The sequence below is a fragment of the Atractosteus spatula genome, chromosome 8 (assembly GCF_055471065.1).
Source record: "Atractosteus spatula isolate fAtrSpa1 chromosome 8, fAtrSpa1.hap1, whole genome shotgun sequence".
NCBI lineage: Eukaryota > Metazoa > Chordata > Actinopteri > Semionotiformes > Lepisosteidae > Atractosteus > Atractosteus spatula.
Genome location: NC_142713.1, coordinates 61,008,005 through 61,027,248, shown reverse-complemented (window position 1 = coordinate 61,027,248; position 19,244 = coordinate 61,008,005). Strand labels below are relative to the sequence as shown.

General features: G+C 45.5%; 2 protein-coding genes across 2 annotated transcripts; one reads left to right on the top strand and one right to left on the bottom strand.

The window, feature by feature from the left end:
- The first annotated feature begins 68 nt into the window (after positions 1–68).
- On the top strand, positions 69–8,694 carry washc3 (WASH complex subunit 3). The gene is made up of 7 exons (XM_088924292.1): positions 69–246; positions 508–606; positions 2,027–2,092; positions 3,019–3,147; positions 3,504–3,620; positions 7,128–7,192; positions 7,404–8,694. The coding sequence occupies exons 1-7, from the start codon at positions 196–198 to the stop codon at positions 7,495–7,497; spliced, it is 621 nt and encodes a 206-aa protein (XP_088780418.1). The 5' UTR covers positions 69–195; the 3' UTR covers positions 7,498–8,694.
- A 591-nt stretch (positions 8,695–9,285) lies between these two features.
- th2 (tyrosine hydroxylase 2) lies at positions 9,286–18,129 on the bottom strand. Its single transcript, XM_088924293.1, has 12 exons — positions 17,735–18,129; positions 17,342–17,516; positions 17,072–17,160; positions 16,533–16,600; positions 15,736–15,786; positions 15,464–15,609; positions 14,997–15,132; positions 14,438–14,507; positions 14,061–14,117; positions 13,152–13,247; positions 12,834–12,967; positions 9,286–11,099 (listed from the first exon to the last, which is right to left on the bottom strand). Exons 1-12 carry the CDS (start codon positions 17,957–17,959, stop codon positions 10,940–10,942), a joined length of 1,407 nt encoding a protein of 468 aa, XP_088780419.1. The 5' UTR covers positions 17,960–18,129; the 3' UTR covers positions 9,286–10,939.
- Positions 18,130–19,244: the final 1,115 nt, after the last annotated feature.

Below are 19,244 nucleotides of genomic sequence, written 5' to 3'. Positions count from 1 at the left end.
CATCTTTTGTTGAATATATTCGGAAATATGCAGAAAAGCCTGATTGTTTCCGGGTTGCTGCCCAATCACGTGAGCCGCACGTGACTCCGCCGCGTGAAGTTCCGCAAACAGAACAGGGAAGACCGGAGCTCGTGTGATTCTCACACAAGTGTGAGCTTCTTTCCTGCTTACACATTAAAAAGTGCAAATAAAGATATGGACGAGGACGGACTGCCAATCGTGGGATCGGGAATTGACCTGACAAAGGTTTGTGTTGTGTAGGTCAAAGGTGCATGTGTTCTACGGAACAACATTTGTGGCTGCCTGACAAAATGATTTGTCTTATCACTTTGCGGTAAAAGGACGTTTTAGGGTGCAATTGGAATTAGAAAATAATATGAAATTCGCAGTGTAGTGTAAGACGATTCGATGCAGTATTTTACTAAATGTGCACGCTCGACGAAGGCATATACTAAAAAAAACTGCCACTGAAAAAAAAGACTAATAAGACGTTGTTTCGCGTTGCAGGTTCCAGCCATTCAGCAGAAGAGAATCGTTGCGTTTCTCAACCAGTTTATTGTGCACACGGTTCGGTTTCTCAACCGGTTCTCCACGGTGTGCGAGGAGGTGAGTGCTGCTCTGTCACTTGGAGCGCTTGTGTTAGTCGTGTCGTGTCGCTGGCTTCACGCTGCTCCGATGTGTTGAGCCTGGGTGAGACTGCACGGTTAAGACCCCTTGCTCTGCCTGCTTGACACTGGAATATCGGTACGTCACTTCACTACATCCAGACTTCCCGAAGTCCAGAATTCAGCGGCTCAGGGTGGATGTTCTGCATCGGTGCCTACCGCCCTGCTTTCTTCCGTGTGCTGCGCTGGCCCCGGTGATATCTGGAGTAGAGCTTAATAGTTCTCCTGCTTATATACAAGAACTGACTATTCGAACTCCAGTATAAAGGACTCGGAAGTGCTGATTCTTACCGCCTTATTCCCTCACAGTCATATCACCCTGCAGCTCTCAACTGGCAGCCCACTGGAGCCCAGCAGGTGTGAGCATGGCCAGTACCTGGATGGGAGACTCCTGGGAAAGCTGAGGTTGCTGCTGGAAGAGGTGTTAGTGGGGCCAGCAGGGGGCGCTCACCCTCCGGTCTATGTGGGTCCTAATGCCCCAGAATAGTGACAGGGACACTATACTGTAAAAAGGTGTCGTCCTTTAAATAAGGCATAAAACTGAGGTTCTGACCAGGGTGTTTCTCGAAAAGAGTAGGGGTGTTACCCCGACATCCTGGCCAAGTTTCCTCCTGACCTTTACCAGTCATGGCCTCCTAATAATCCCCATCTCTGAACTGGCTTCATCACTCTGCTCTCCTCCCCACTGAGAGCTGGTGTGTGAGCAGACTGGCACATCATCCAGGTGGGGCTGTACACTGGTGGTGGTGGAGGGGATCCCCATGACCTGTAAAGTGCTTTGAGTGGAGTGTGCAGAAAAGCGCTGAATAAGTGTAGCAATTATTATTCTTCAGCTGGAGAGCGGGACTCACATAATGAGACTGAGAATTCTCACATGCAGCACTGTGTTTGTGGGACTCACAACCCAAATCCATCAGAAACTTTGCTCCTCTCTTCATTATTTGCTTCTGTTGTGTATGTGTGCACTACTGCACAGCACATTGAGTTTCTTGAAAAGTGCTGATAAAATTATAGTAATAATTTCATTAGCTCTTATAATCCACAGGTAGTTAAGAGAAAGATGATTTTTTGTCATTTGGCCACTCATTAGGGTATATTTTGAAAAATAAGGAGGTACCTACAGCCATTTCCACTTCCCCGACAGTGTTTCTCACTGTTTTTTCAATACTTCATTCAGTATGGTGGTGACGTAAAACACTGCATTTTCTCACCTGAATTTGCCTTTTTAATTATATTTTAAATAAAAGCGAGGAAACCCTTTTTAACACTAGTGTATTTTTAAATTGAACTCATTTTGTACTAATATGCACAGGTTGTTCATTTGATAGACTATGCAAAGATTGTTTTCTCTACTTTTATAGAAACTAGCAAGTGTATCACTTCGGATTCAGCAAATTGAAACAACTCTGAATATTTTAGAAGCTAAGGTAAGTATGTTAACTCTCCATCAGACCCTGGTAACTATAGTTAAATAAAGAGTACAGTTTCATAAAGAACCCTGATGCACACAGTGCATGTTACAGTAGTGCAAAGTTAAGACACAGGGAACGATTTACGACTAACACAGAAAGACATCACCTGATTCAATCATTGCCATTGTCAAAGGATTTAGATATTGTTGATAAAGAATAGGTTAGTATCTTTTATGCATTAATTAGAACGCCTCGTTCAACCATAGTTCTCAAGAACCCAAGTCCAGTTTGACTTATACTGTAGGTTGAAAATTAGAGACAATTGCAAGTCACTGATAAGATCAGATCACTTTATTGGCCATATACAATTTCTTGCATTAGGAATTTGTCTTTTCGCATACCCCAGCTTGCTCTCCATGAGACACACAGACAGGGAGAGAGGCTGGGGGTCAGAGCGCCCCTGGAGCAGTTGGGGTGAAGGGCCTTGCTCAGGGGCCCAACAGAGTAGGATTCCTCTGCCGGCCGCAGGATTTGAACTGGCAACCTTCCAGTCACAGGCGCAGATCCTGAGCCACGGAGCTACTGCACAGTTAAACAAGTAATTGTTCAAATAAGAGAGCCAATCCGTGATGGCTAGGGTCTTCTGATTTGGATTCCAAAAGATTAATTAAGCACATGACCTGTTTAACTAATCACAGTGAAATTGTTCCAGGTCTTTGGACATGTATGATTTAATGAGTATCTCACATTTAAATGATTTGGGCCCTTCCTCTCTGAATAAGTTAGAAATGTGCAGATTGCTTAAAGTCGCAAGGAAACAGTCAACACAGGGGAATGACAGTAACTGTTACTGTGCCACTTTCTGGGGGGTTTAAAACTTTTACAACTTTAAATGGCTCACATTTCCAACGGCTGCTTTTATGTTGGGTTTTCCTCATTAGCTCTCCTCTATTCCTGGTCTGGAAGACGTGAGGGTGGAGAGGTCAGCTCAGAGACAGGCGTCGGAGCCCAACGGTCCAGTGTCCGCGCCGGTGCAGGCCCCGTCTTCGGCAGTCCCGGCCCCCTCTGAGGTGACTGCTGCCCTCCTGTGCGCCCGGGGTGACCCCAAAAGCTGGACTCACCCCAAATCTCTTCCTGACTTCGTTTGTTCTGACTTCTTGTTTTCATTCTTTCCAGTAGGATTCAAAATCGCTTAGAGGACGTTTTTGGGGTTTGTTAGTTTTTTTCTGAGATCTCTAGTGAGCTGGCTGTGAACGACAGAAGGGCAGGCATCACTTCCAGACCCCGAAGAGTGATCCCCCGGGCTCTGGTTAACTTCCTCGACGCCGAGACGCGCATCGTAGCATTCAAGGGAACGGAGCAGGGCCTTTTAAAAGTCCTTCCGTTTCGTGTTCACACAATGGACGTCCCGGCTCTTTTCTCCCAGTCTCAGCAGAGGCCACCGGAAGCAGTGGAGCAGCCGCGCTCGGGAGCCGCCGGCGACGACGTCCTGACCGTAGCCAAGGACCCGCGGTACGCCAGGTACCTGAAGATGGTGCAGGTGGTGAGTATTTCCTGCTGCGCCCTGGGCGCGAGGTTCCGCCTTGAAAGTCAGCAGCACCGCCCGGCTCTCATAGTTAGGAGGTTTTTTTATTCACTTTATCGGCCAGATACAGTTTCTTGCATTAGGAATTCATCTTTTCACAGACCCCAGCTTGCTCTCCATGAGACACACAGACAGGGAGAGAAGCTGGGGGTCAGAGCGCAGGGTCAGCCATTGTACAGCGCCCCTGGAGCAGTTGGGGTTCAGGGGCTTGCTCAGGGGCCCAACAGAGTAGGGTTCCCCTGCAAACTACGTAAGCTTTTGAGGGCTAGGGTATTTAATATGTCTACATTAATTAGTGCCTATAGAGTTTGCATAGCCACAGTGGTAGTTGGGTAGATATGAGCCCAGTAAGAGTAAAGACCAGTTGATTGGAGTACATTTCAGACCAGTAGCGTGTGTGACATTGTGATTATGACAGACGGTAAGAATGTGTGTGAGAAATGTAGCGGAAGAAGAGGTGTTCTATATTGAGCACTGAAGGGACTTGGGACTGCTGTTAGGGGAAAGGGCTGCATTTTCGCATTTGTGGAGCTACTGAAATTTTAGTTTTAAGTCCACAAAGGAAGAGTTGTTACTCTTTTTTAACTTGGATGCTGTTTTCACCAGAGACCAAAGATTGTTTTCTTTTTGAGGGTCAGTATAGAGGGCAGCTCACCTATGGAGGATTATTAATGGCACGAAAGCAATCTTGCCTATCCCTAGAAAGATTGTGGTCCATTTCTTGAGTACACGGGAGGTGGCCAGTGTTAGGGATGTTGTGGTGCAGTGTGGATATAAGATCCTGGGCTTTAAGACCCCTGATCTACCTTTTAAGACAAATTTTAGGAGGCACTCAGGCTTTGGGGACCCAAATGTCAGAACCTGTGGTTCCTCTTGTGCTGAGTTTGTATTTTCCATGTCAGTCTGTAATAAATATTTGTCTTGCAGGCTGGTGGATTGCGTAGTTTCTCCACCATTGGCAGAGAATGGAAGGAGCTGAGGGTCTTGGCTCAGTATTACCTGCCTAGTGGGGGTGTGGGATTAGTTATGTTGAGAAATCGCCTGCACTCAGGTTGGAGTCGGAAGTAACTTTTACTTTGCGACTGTTTCACATCTTTCATTGCCTGCCGCCCCTTGAGCTCCCACGGGTGTATCCCTCATTATGGAAGTTGGGACTGGTCATAAGATCACCTGTGATTGTCAGACGAAAATAAGGTCCCTGGCTTTCCCTGCCCTGGTCTGTTTGTCCAGGTATCTGTACTTTCCTGATGGTTTCCCATTGATTTCCATGAATGTTTACTGTAGTGCAGCAGCATGACCGGCTTAAAATCATTGGTTACAGATGTTACAGGTACAGATGCGAGGAGGCTGTTCAGCACATCTGGCTGTGGAGGTAGTGAGTAGCTGATTGATCCGGGATCTCCCCCAGCTGTTTCTTGAAGGAAGCCAGAGTATCGGCTTCAGCAGCGTGGCTGAGCCTCCTGTTCTTGGGTTTATATGCACGTCCATGTCCCGATACTGAGCACAGAAGGGAAACATCTGGGTGACCACCTATACGGAGAGCAAGGGCCTCCACACAGGTGTGGCTCATGTGTTTGCAAACATCATCCAAGACTGCTCAGGGTCATGTACAATAATACTGGCCAGGCCTGGTTGTATGGCTGTATGATTGTTGGGGTGTGTTTGTCAAGAGCTCCTGTGACCAAGATGGCTCAACTTGTTGGTGTTTCATGAGCTGCGGTGTCTAAGGTAACATCAGAATGAAACTCAGAGGTACAGTAAGAGGGCAACAGTAGGCAGAAGCTCATACTCTAGGCTCATTGTATCTGTGCTTTAATCCGAGGTGCTAGGCAAAAGCAGACAAGCAACTGCAGGTCAGCTGACCGCATATTTCATCCTGGGACACAAGCATCCGGTTTAACCCAATCCACAGGGCAGGATGCTGTAAGCCTACCAGGATGACAGCGCTCCTTCCTAACAGCGCGTGGGGCTGCCCAGTGGTTTGATTAGCAGGCGACTGATATCGTCCATCTGTGATGGCCTTGTCAGTAGAACCTCGATCTGAGCTGGGTCAGGTATTTCTGGGATAGGCTGGAAAGACACCCAAGACGGCGTTTTCCCCCTCCCTCAGGCAGGAGTGAGTTGATTGACTTTCTCGAGGCAGAATGGTGCCCACATGCTGGTGGCCTCGGCCAGGCAATACTGGTCACACATGGTGGCCCAACGCATTATAAAGGGTCGTTTCCACTTGTACTGCCTGGGTCCTGTTTCACAGTTCATTCTGCTTCCCCTTTTCTGAATGGATTCCCGAGCAGAAAAATCTCTTCTAAGAGACAGTGACCTGAATTATATGATATTGTAATTCAGGCCTTAGGAAGTACGTTATACAAATTCAGTGGAGAACCCAGCTGGGTTGACCTTGAAGGATTCTGAATGCATGTATCGGGTGCTTTCCTGATTCCAGAGCAGAAATATCTATATCGTATCTTTGTGACCAGAATTGTACATACTACAATAACAGTAGTCTTACTATTTTACTGTAAGATTGTGTTGAAATGCGGTCTTACGGTTGCCTAATTATTTTTTTATTGTCTCTGTTTTTCTACTGTTTGCTGAACTTCCTAATTTGGTGTGATCTGCAAATTTGAGTAGTTTACTATTTTGTCATCTAGATTATTAATGTAAGACCACTGGCCTTAATAGATCGCTTTCATGTTCCACTAATTATTCATACAGATTTGAGCATTTACCCTGCCTCGGTACCCTCTGTTTCCATTAGCCAGTTAACCTGTTCTTAATCCTGGCACATGCATTCTCTTGAATGCCTACTGCAAATTGAGAATTAATCTTCGCTGAAGAACGTAATAAAAGGTCTTCCCTAAAGTGCCAGGTTACTGTATCAGAGGCTCTGTTTGTAGCCGCTGCCACTGCTGCAGGTTTAAAGGTGACACTCTTCCAGCGGGCCCAGGGTTGCCATGCCAGCACCCGCTATGGGAATACTGTGCTGTAGATGGCGCTTTCCTTCTGATGAGACATCAGACCACGGTCCTCGCTGCTGGGAGGTGACTGATCTCATTGCTGTGCTCCTCGAGGCAGGGGTGTCCGGGGCAAATTCCACTCTGGATGTGTACAATCTGGCCTCCCTAAAGTTCCTGCTTAATTTAACTGGAGAAGCAGTTTCTTCTCCACCTGGTCTGCTGTGTTTTGGAGCTGCTGGTGCAGAATGGCCTCTGTGCGTCCCCCAGGTGGGGCTGCTGGCGCAGAATGGCCGCTGTGTGTCTCCCAGGTGGGGCTGCTGGTGCAGAATGGCTGGTGTGTGTCTCCCAGGTGGGGCTGCTGGTGCAGAATGGCCAATGTGTGTCTCCCAGTGGGGGCTGCACCTCAGGGCTGGTGAAGTGCATTGGAGACCTTTTGGATGAACAGCGATGTCTGGGAGGAGACGGTGGTAAGCTTGCCCAAGTGTAATATGAGCTGTGTTTGTTTCAGGGTGTTCCAGTCATGGCTATAAAGAACAAGATGGTTTCTGAGGGGCTGGATCCTGCACTGCTGGAGTAAGTTTCTGCTCCTTCTCTCTCGCGTTCTCAAGAGCATTTGCATCTGTGTCTCTGGTTTTGGGGACCCGGGTTCGAGGCTCCCTTGGCACCTGCAGTATAGGAGCTCGCAGCCGAGCATGAGCCCGGGTGTGAGTCCACACAGGCTGCGGATCCGGGTGCATGGCCAAGCTGAACCCCTGCTGTCCCTCTCCGTCTCGCCCTACTCCAGCACCCCTGACGCCGCCATGCCAGACGCGGGCGCTCCCGGCACGGGGGAGGAAGACGACGGCAGCTCCGGCAGCGAGTCCTCGTTCAGCGACTGAGGCCTCGCAACGGTCCAGCCAGGCGGCCCGCGGGGAGGGGCTCCGCGGCGCCCCCCCTTGGCTGCAGTGTGCGAAGACGGCCGGCAGACTGGAAGATCCGGGAGAGACGCCACTGACGAGGACGGCTGAGAGAGAGCTTGGCCTTCAGGCGTTTGAATTAAACGATCTACAGGGTTCCTTACCGAAGAGTCTGAGGGCGATTTCTGCTGAGAACAGCTGATCAGCAGTGTTGACACTAAAAAAATGTTATTGCTCTTGTTGAAATCCTGTGGTCTGCAATTTCAGATCATTCACTTCACATCTAATCAAGAACATTAATGATCTAATGATATGAGCCTAGCTCTTTCTACAGGCAGGTTTCCAGTCTACTTGCCTGTATCACGTGAAAAGAAACACCAGAGAGTCCATTTTAATGTCCTAAACGCTGGATAGTTTGTTCTAAACCAGTTACTTTCTCTTTAAATTGTGTGTCATGTTTCTTGTCTAAGAAATTTATTAACCCTTTGTTTAAAATGACTGAGTTTTATGTGTACGTGTTTAATCCTGGCTGTTTTTTCATTAACCACTGTTCTAATAATAAATGGGCTGTCTGGGTGGTGATAGCCGGTAGGGATTTGACCCTTTCACTGCTGTGCACAAGTACTGCTCTTTCATCTGATGACCCAATGTAACTGAAGGTTATCGTTCACAGCTGAAATACGTTCTTGCAGGTGGCATGGTGGCACAGTGGTTAGCATTGCTGTATCACAGCACTCGGCCCTGGGTTCAATTCCTGGGGTGCTGTCTGTGTGGAGTTTGCATGTTCTCCCTGTGTTCAAGTAGCTATCCTCCAAGTGCTCTGGTTTCCTCCTTCAGTCCAAAGGACCTGGTATGAGTGTGTATCTGTGAGGCTGCCCTGCAGTGGTGTCCTTTCCAGCGAGTATCCTGCCTTGTTCCCATAGCTTCCCGGGATAGGCTCCGGGCCAACATGATCCTGAAGTGGATAAGTCTGGAGTGAAGAGCCTTTTATTTGAGACAATGAGATTGTGCTCAGAACAGTAGAAACCTTTCTGATGAGTATTGAACTTATAAAGGCTGAAAGTCTTCTGTTTCCCTCTTCTGGGATGAGTATGGTATTGGGTGGAACAGGGGCATACAGTTCAGGTGCAATTAAGAAAAAATGTAGTTAGTCCCCAGAATAAAAAAAAAAACTTAAAATATTTTTTTCTTTTTTGTTTCTGGCCTGTTTTCATGTGCACTGTTGCAGTAACACACTGTGGGAGGTTGTTTTGAAAACCTTTAATGATGATGAAACACTAGAGCCTTTATTTTGCACTAAGAGAAGCTACTCTTCCGTAGCTTAGAGGACAGGCCAGAAAGAGCCAGCTGTGGACCAGCTGCCCAAGGTCTGTTATTTTTGCAGTTTTCTGATGTTACCAGGTTGTCCAATGATGGTTTTGTGCAGTGTGTGCATATAGCTTTATCTCATGCATATGATTATCCATTTTAATATTTTTTAAAGATAATGAGTGAGATGCATTTATAGAGCAATCATTCAGACCTCAAGTCTGCAGTCTGAGGTCACTGCTCACTGAAAATCTTGCCTTCTTTCTCTTTGCAGCTGGCAGAGAGCCCAGATTCAGGTTGTAAAGGTCAAAGCAATTTGAAAGTCAAGACTGCTAGCTCCTTTATTCTAGCTATGGAAGAGACTGCAGCTGGATTTAGATTTGCTACCTTGCAAACGTTGCAGCTTTGAAATTCGATTCTTACATACAGTAGCAAAATTGTCTTCATTGCACCAGCTGCAGATTTAGATTAGAAGACCTTTATTATCCCAGACCTTTGAAATTCATTTGGCACTGTTGCTTCATAACCATCACCAATAAAAATATGCATACAAGTACAGAAAAATACAATAAATGCACCTGGAAATCCTACAAGGTATATCGTATAACTCTACAGTTATTCAGTACATTTGAACAATTTGGGGATTGTAGATGCAGACGTTCTCCTCTGACAGTCGCTGTACAATATTATGACCACATTCTGGAATAAATGAGCTTCCATGTCTGTTGGTGTTTGTGTTGCAAAAGATGGCAGTTCCACCTTCTGCTGTATCTACACAACCCGCTATAAAGAAGTTGACTTAATGTACATCTCACGTTATATTTTAAGTTTTTTTCCTTCAGAAGATTTTTATTCAAAGACTGCAAATAATTCTACTGGCTTGTCTGACAGCTTTCTTCAGTTTATTCTGATCTCTCATTCACATATCACTCTCTACACTAATGAGGCAAAAGAGGAGAATTCACTAGACCACACTATTGCATTACGGTAATCAAATCTTTAGTGGAGAATTCGTGAAAAATTTTATAAGAAAAGACTGCTCAAACAGGTTTAAAAGTCTTCCATGTTAATTTCAGCTTAATCTTATTTTGCCCTTGCTGGATGCATTTCAGTCTTAACACTCGGTACAGTGGTCATCTCAATTCTAAAATTTCAGCTGATGCTTTATTAAAATGGTCTTTATGCTTCAATTCTTTTTTGTCTTATACACTATACCAAATTCCATAATGTGCCATACTGAGGACAGGATCAGAGATTACAGCCTAGCCATGGACACTGGACACAGACTGATCTGGCTGCCCAGAGAGGACAAGTTCTTTGACCACAGCTTGGATACAGGCAGACCTGTTGCCTGGAGATAACAGGCTGCTCTTGGTGCCAGCTAAAGAAGCAGAAACAGATGCACTTTCTGCTGCACTGTGAGAAATACTCTGGGCCAAGACCAACATTCTTCCCTAAAATAAATCTCAGTCTCAGAATTCACACGCCAGAATCAGACCAGCTTTGATCCTACAGGGATAAGAAGGTCAATAGAGCTGCAGGCCTGTATGTGATCGCCTGTCACAGTCTGAGGAGCAGAGAGCGAGCCTGTCTCACTGTAAGGTTGTATGTATTGTACAGTATGTTGTGTCAACTGTACCTTCTTTGGCAACACTGCAACTCATTGGTCATTGCCTGTAAAGCTCCTTGAGTTTAGTGTTATAACACTGCCTTGGGATGCTGAGTCAGTCGAGAGCCTCCTTCCATTCCTCTGGAAGTTTCAAGTTTAAAAAATGAAAAGCTCCTCTTTGTAACCCAGGTTGAAATAGAATACTTATTCCCTCATCCTTTCTGGTCAGAAACACACTTTGCTAGCTTCTTCAGACTGAGCTTAACCCCAGGAGTGAGCAACAATTCTGACTAGAGGGAAAGCTATTGATTAGCTTGGACTTGGTGGAAAGAAAAGCCTTATAAATCATGAATACAGTTATTACAGATACATGCAGTGACAATAAATTAATCCTGTGGAAAGTCAGTTAAGTAAAAATATTGTTCATTTAGTCATTATCATCATATATTAGAATCTCTAACATTGTCCATGCACCTTGTCCTGCATGTTCCCAGCTCTGTCCACGGCTTAGCTTAGTTTCTCCACTGCAGAATGAAGCAGTTTCAGGTCTTCTCTCATCTGACTGAGGCCACCCTTCACTTTCTGGAGCTCGTCTAAAACCTCAATTCGACAAGTGAAGGGATCGTAACGAACTGCGAAGGGTTTCTTTATCTTGGAGGAATACTGCCTGTGCACATAAGACAAGAGGAATACATGTAAAATATTTTAGAACACATATTAAATCTGCAATACAGTACTAGACAAGCCTAGTTGAGGTGTGTAAAACATTGCTATTTCTCTCAGAATCAATTGTCCTAAATTTAGAGCTGTCTTCCAGAGACTTTGCTGTAACAACCGCGAAACATGTATTAAGCCACCAACGATTTTCTATCCTCTTTATCCAATTCAGGGTTCAGGGGAGCTCGAGCCTATCCCTGCAAGCAACAGGTGGGGTACACCCAGGACAGGACATCAGTCCATCTCGGGCTGCACACACTCACACCAGGGCCAATTTTCCAAAGCCAGTTAACCTTTTGGACCTTTTGTCTTTGGACCTTGGGAGGAAACTGAAGCTCCCAGAGGAAACCCACATGAGCACAGGGAGAAAGGGAGAACATACAAACTCCACACCCAAGGACCTCCTAAACCCAGGGCCTCAGTGCTGCAAGGCAGCAATGCTGACCACTGCACCACCGTGCCAATATATTAAGCCACTATATCAAAATTTAAAAATAAAAAACAAATTAATCTAATAAGAAAATACAGTAGTACTCGAGTCAATAACTCAATAGCCACTTTCTGGCTGTAAAATAATAACTATTTTGTGTGCAGAGGAGGACAGTCAGGTATGACTGAATACAGAGTAAATAAATCTCCTTGAAATGTAGAAGGACTAAAACCCTTGATCACGTCCGAGTACAGCAGCAGATCAAGGAGCAATGGTTCAGGTGGACCTGAGAAGACTCCATTCTTTAGTGTTACAGTATCCGGTATCTGTCAATATCCTCCTGCTCTGTGGATGGCAGAATGCAGGAAAGAAAAGTGAGTAGTATGGTATGGAGCTTGGAGCTATTGAGGTCATATTTGCAATTGTCTCTTAGAAAACTTCAAGGCTCTTTTCCTGAAGGACAAAAACGCTTTGAGATAAGAGCAGTCAAGGACATTTTCTCAAACAGACAAGCAAAGTTAACATGTTGGGCTGCACCATCATCGTAAAAGCATGAATACGACGGGTGCCTGACTGTCTGAGTGCTACTGGTTCCACAGGAGCTGGGATACTCAGGAGGCCAGTTATACCATAAGCATTTATTGTTTTCACAACTGGAGTCTTTTCTAACAGAATTAATGGGAATCCTCACAGGGGGGGTTAGTTACAGATATATTTGAACACCTGGTAGTTGTATAAAGCTGTCGGTGTAACGAACGCAAAGACCAGTATTCTCATTTCTTCTTTTTGGAAATTGCTGTGTATTCATCTGGACCTCTGGGACTTCATTCACACCCTGGGAAACAGGCCAGGGGTCCTCTGTGGACTTGTGTCAGGTTAGAGCCTATCAAACTACCAGAAGTTACAACCTTTCACACTCTTCTGAAGAACCGTCATATATCAGCCATCATCTGACGACTCTGCTTTCAGTCCACCAGGACTGTAGCCTTGAGTCTAGCACAGAAAACAACACTGTTATTTGCTTATTCATCTGTGATGACAAAATAATCTCTACAGGAAACATTCTTTTAACAGCTTCCTTTAATCCCACTTGTTTGAAAGGGCAACCTTTGCCTCTTTATACCTACTGTACAATAAAAATGAGAAGCATTCTTCTCAAACAGTCTTGTGATTTCCTCTCTGTTGCCCCATTTGGGCTCCTCGGTTTTCCTTTGCTGAACACATCTAATGAGCTCCTAGAGCAGGCGGACTCACCTCAGCTTGGCCTTGGCGTCCTCAAAGCTTTCGGACACAAAGTACACAGGCTGGTACGTCTGGTCTTGGTAGGGTTGGAGGGCGGTCACCTCTGGATTGAAAGGCTTGTATTCAGGCTCGTTAGAAAGCGCGTACTGAAAAAAGGACATGGACCTGAGAGAAGGTACCTCAAAAACACAGTGATAAATGAGAACAATTACAGCCGTTATTATACCACAGCAAAGACGACTCGATGACCTCATGATCAACACAATGACAGAGTCCCTGTGACACTGGTCACGTGTGTCTGAAGGGGCACATCAGGGTTTAAACACTCACCAGAAGTTCCCCATATGATGACAGGAGGCCAGCTCCATATGCTTTAACAACTCCATTCTGCTTGCAGAGTCCAAATTCTACTGTGAACCAGTACAGCTGGAATACAGGGGAAGAGGGACTCACCAATTCCACAGGAGAAGCAATACAAAGGTTACAGGAAGACGAAAGAGTGTGAGGGCACACTCTAGCATACCTAATACAATCAAAGTTTATTTTACGACAAGTAAGAGCACCAACGGACATCTGTGTATAATAGCTTAAAGTTCAAAACAATTCATAATATGCCAACTCTATTTACTCTTTCAATATAGGTAAGAAATGTACCAAAGAGAGGCGGTCATACTGCCCATAAGACTCATTTTTTTCCTATGTTCTTCTTAAACATGATATCCCAAATTGCATTGTAAAAGTTACAGTCTGTTGCAAAAAGATCAACATACAAGCAAACTATCTTCTGCTGAAATATTCTTATTTCAATGACGCACTAAATTATTGTGATGTATTACAGATTTTATTTACAGACATACTTTTATATATTCTCAATAATGTGTGGATTAACCTTCATTTTATACAATTTTGCTGCAGTTTGTGTCTGTATACAGTAACAATATGATGAACTGCCAAACAAGCAGAAGGCATTTCTGTCTAAAGCTTCCTATACTTTTTTTTTTGCTCTTGACATCTGAAGTTTTATTCCAACACCAATTTATCCCTTTAAATAAGACATGTGCAGCTACCTACTCGGCTACTCTATACTCGTAATGCAGAGATAACAGTCATAGATAACGCTTTAAAAAGGTCCAATCATTTCAGCAATAACTGACTTAAATTTGAAACTAGCCCTCGTAAATAATTATCTGTAATTCGTAATTAGCTCTGTTTATGCTTTCTTTTCGCAGGTGCACTTACGGTGGCGAGTTTCTCAATGTCCTCGTCCGAAGCTCCCAGGGAGACGAGCCCGATCTCCTGAAAAACGACACCGCGGACAGTGGCTGTGGGAGGCAGAACTCTTGCGTGTCTGACAGCTGGAGGACTGACGACTACAGCCGCCCCGCAGCTGCAGGTACCAGTTCCTCTCTGAACCGGGGGAATAACAACGTCTGTGTAAATCAGGAAACCTGACCGGCACCGGGACAACCTTTGCTTTGTGCAACTATACAAAAACTACGCGGGCACCTTCTGAGCACAACGCCGCAGATCCGCCCCGACAGGTTCTCAAAGTATGAATCGTCAGCGTGCGGTTTGTACAAACTGCAGAAACCCGCGACTAACGCTGTTTATCTTACCTGTGAAAACTTGGCAAATTCCACGTCAGTCAGCATCGGGACGTGTCCGAGCAGTTCGTGGCAGCAGTCGCTGAAACGGGGCCAGACGTGCAGTGTAAATACAGCTCTCACTACATGGGGAGCAGAAACCGCCCGTACTCAAGCACATGGCATCGGGCAATCTGGCAACTTGTTTCAGGGAGCTCTTTGCGTGTTTAAGTGAAAGGGAGAAAACACAGGTCGCTTAACGATATTAAAAATCACGAGAAACTAAAAACTAACCTTTATATACGTATAGCAAACCTGTTTCACAAAGACCGCTAGATCGACGACGTGAAGAATAATTCTCAGGGGTACAGTGCCCGTTTCACATTTCCCCCGAGATATGCCTCATCTCCCATTTTGTAAGCGGTAGTTAGACAAACGGGGCTTAGTGTTGTGTCCTGGGATGACTGGCTTTCCGCCCAGGCGGTAGCCTGCCTTGCGCCCGGTGCTTGCCGGGATGGGCTCCGGTCTCCCCTGCGGCGGATAAGGCGAAGAGAAACGGGGCGGCTGGGACTAGGAAAAGAGCAGGACTTACGGTTCCGGCGAATGCATTGGGGACGACGAGTGGCGGACGTACTGAGTGCACTGGAAGACCCGGAACGCCAGGCTGGCCAGGAAATCTCTGGCGGACAGCAGCCCGGCGGCGGGTCGCAGCTGAAACCCCGTCTTTCCTAAGGGACGAGGATAGAAGGAGACACAGGCAAGATTGAAATTATTGAATCAACCTATCGTCATCTTACTCCTTACTCCACTAACTCCTGAAACCCATACATAACGGGAAAGGCGTGTGCACCACGTCGTAGCCGATGTGCGCGATAATCGAGGTGCTGTCCGCCGTGCCGAGGCCGCTGTGGGTGCGTCTGCAGCTGAAACGCGTACTGCGGAAGGTCAGGTTTGTGAAGTAGGATCTGTGTCTGTACAGTTAAAACGGCGTGACTTCATTCCATGAATTTCCACACGGAAGAGCGCAAGCCCATCGCCTCGTTTCGCGCGCTGTAATACCTTTAAGGAACCTGGAAACGTCCCGGAGCTGTGGAATACTGTCTTCCCTGTACCCGCAGTTCTTCTCCAGCTGCTGAAACCCTTCCACATACTGTCTGCAGGCGTGTGTGGGATAAATGCTGCTCAGGCTTCTGTACACCTCTCTCCTGGAGGGTTAAAGCTCAAGCTAAATTAACAAAACACACACACACACTCGCACAACAGCATATCACAGGCTCCATGACTTCATATCACAGGCTTCATGGCGGGATTCTCCTGCAGCTCCGACTCACCAGGTGGCGATTTCCTCCGGTGTGTACTGCACAAAGGGCAGCGGATCACCTCTGAAAAGCAACAGACACCGGGAGGGGTATCAACTCAACGGGCTTAGATTCTTTCAAACGCCTCCCTTTTAATCGTCCCTTCCCCGTTGTTATTTGTTAACATGCTTTGATGTAAGTTTTAGAGTCTCTCAGCAATATTGGCTGTCTGTTTCTATCCTAAACATTCAGGGCATTTGAACCAGCTTTATTTTTTTATTATTTAATAATAATAACATCACTTTATTAACCCTTTACAATTTCTTGCATTAGGAATTATCTTTTCACATAGATAATGTGCTTGCTCTCCATGAGACACACAGACAGGGAGAGAAGCTGGGGGTCAGAGCACAGGGTCAGCCATTTATACAGCACCCCTGGAGCAGCTGGGGTTAAGGGCCTTGCTCAGGGGCCCAACGGAGTAGGATTCCTCTGCTGGCTGCGGGATTTGAACCGGCAACCTTCTAGCCACAGGCGCAGATCCTGAGCCACAGAGCCACCGCTCCGCCCCGTGTTCAACCCGTATGCAGTTTATACCCACTGAGAGTACCTCTATCACATTAATAACCGATGGCTGCGCTCATCGCTTTCTCTTTTAGTGCTGGATCTATTCTCTTTCCACAGCGGCAACAGCAGGCAGTCCTGATGATGAAAGTCGTGAGCTGTATCACCGAAGGCGCACCTCTGTACAAGACGCTTTGCAGGCTTACATCGACTGGACTATGAATCGCTATCAACAGTGTACAGTGAACGAACAAAAAGGAGCTTACTCTTTATAGCTGAAGGCCAGGTCAGAGATCTGCGATCTTCTTTTCCTGTATTCCAGATCCTTATATCCCTGTTATTGACAATTTATTATAATAATATTAAATCCTAACACATGCAAACCCACCGGGTGAGTTCATGTATTCCCTACTGGAGCGCCTGAGTACTGTAACGCTTACGCCGGCTCTTACACAGTACCTGTCGGCCGTAAGCGTTACAGTACCTTTTACATGCTTTTCGCCTCTACGGAGCTGAACTTCGATCAATTTCCTGACGTATAAAAATAACGCGACAGTCTGCTCACGGGTTCAAATTACTCAGTTTCTATAATAATATAAAACGTTTGCGAAAAAGCTGAGAGGTCTTCAGATGATGTTTTCATTATCAATCATAATAACAAAATAGCGATATGTGCAATATATAAAATAACCAACTGACAAAAAAAGAATTAAGCGTCTTCGTGTTTGTATATTCGCGTTACATCCTAAATTTCCTAAACTTTCCAATGAGTTTGAATCAAGGGGACCGACACAGGTGTACTTACAGGATGATGGCGGTCTAAATCCGGATTATATTTTGTGATCAAGTGATGACACTGGTCCAGGTCGCTCAATTTTCTCGGAAACCACGGAACTGAATTAAATAAAGCAGATGTGCCAGAGTCAATTTCATAAAAGCATAAACGTCTTTCGATTTCGTAACGACTACCCCTGGAGAAGGAGCAGGAGGAGCAGACGTAAGGAGGTACTGTAGGAGATGAAGATGAAGAAGATGCCGATGAAGATCCATTCTCGTTAACCTGCCATAACACTACCTTTCTCCTCCCGGATGCTTCTGACATCGTCTGCCACTCTTCTGAGGGCATGGATGAGGACGTCCGTCTCCGAGCTGCGCACCTCGCACCTCACGAAGAACTCCAGATCCTCCGCGCCCTTCCTGGGCTCCCTGCCGGGACGGGTTTCGATGTGAAGAATCCTGGCTTCAAACGTCTGATGAATACAAAAGACAAAGGTCGAAGCAGTCATAAAACTACATTTTGAATACATCCAATTTCACATCACGGTGTTCAAAATTATTCACAATGCTACAGCGGAGCGCAGTTGGGTATTTATAAAAGTAGATATATATTTTAACGAAATAAAACAGACGTCATCTTCCTAAAATCGCAAGTCCACGGCAACACACACACACCGGGTTGTTTCTTTACCTCAAAAACTGTGCTGGTCCTCGACAAGCCCGCTTGTTTCGCGTTTCTGAGGGTGAAAAGCAGGTTTAAAGTGGCTTTGCCGTCTTTCTCTTCGAACAGCAGGCCGTCCGGGCGGTGCGAGGGCCCCGGCTGAGAGAGGCCCTCCCGCTCCTTCCTGGCGTCCTCGATTAGGCTGCGCGTCCGGCCCGAGTACCGGCCGCCCTGGGCTCCGACCTCGGTCTTCATCGACTGCGTGTGTGGGGTTGAGTTGATCAACGTGAGTTTGTTTGAGGACACGACGTGCCTGGGGCTCTAGTTATGTGTGAAATGGAATACTAACTGTTGAATTGAATTGTAAGGGAGTGTTTACTCCCCCAGTACTCAAATAAGAATGCCCCAGTGAAAATCCGCACCTATCGGATGAGGAGCACAGCCGGGGTATGGGGTATTTATCGGCTTCTCCCCACATTGTCTTTGTGAAGGTGTTACGCACACATCTGCGTGAGACATTGAGATGTGCCCACGTCTGCAGTGAGTCACGACACTTGACAGGAAGCGTCTTTTTACCCCCAAAATAGGAACAGCTGACTCCACGGAAGAAGAAAAAATAGAACATTATTTTTTATTACGCAGAACATTTTTCACTGTAAATTTTATACTGATTGGTTTCGGTATAATGTTAGGAAATACTTTATTGTACCGATTAGCTTGTTTTGAAAAAAACAAACAGTTACAAGCCTACATTTTTGGTCTCTTACAGCGGACCTTGGACACATGCAAGATTGAATTGAAAACACTGGAAAAATGCCGAATTAAAAGTGCACTATCCGAGGTGCAGAAACGCGTTCAAATGTTTTTTTTATCTATTGATTTTTACTTCCTCGTTTACATCGTCAACGCAACAGTAAAAACACGAATTACAGTACTTGTAGAATTATTGCATCTACATCCTCGTGGTTATAAAAGAGTACGGTGGGGAACGTTTGCTTTGCCTCACGAAGCGAAGATCTGTCCCTGTTTCTTAGTGATTAGCAGGGGTTCCCTTATCTGCACGCAGGCATATCACATCATTCGAAAGCGCTGTTCTCTCAAAGTCTGTGAAGAGCCGCTACACTACCCAGTAAAAACTGTATACAATAATAATAATAATATAGAAAACTGAAAGGTGATACTTGTGTTGCATTAGGGCTCGTTTTATTCCATTATTGAGCGTTAGGATTTCACAGAAAGAGTTATGAATTTCACGTAAGATATTTTAATACAAAATCTCGGGTCTTCAGAAGTGACAGAAAAATATATATTTAATACACATCATAATATTCATAATAGAAAATGTATGTTATGCTTTTTGATAAGATGGGACCTTTATTTACCTTGGAAGAAAAATGACGGTACACATCTCATTTTGGGACTCGTCTCTAAATTAGGTTTTAATGGAAACTCCAAGAGTGCGTACACTCCAAAACCGTGATAATCCCAATGCTCTGATCCGGGGATGATTTTTTCATTTTATACACACAGGCGAAGAAGT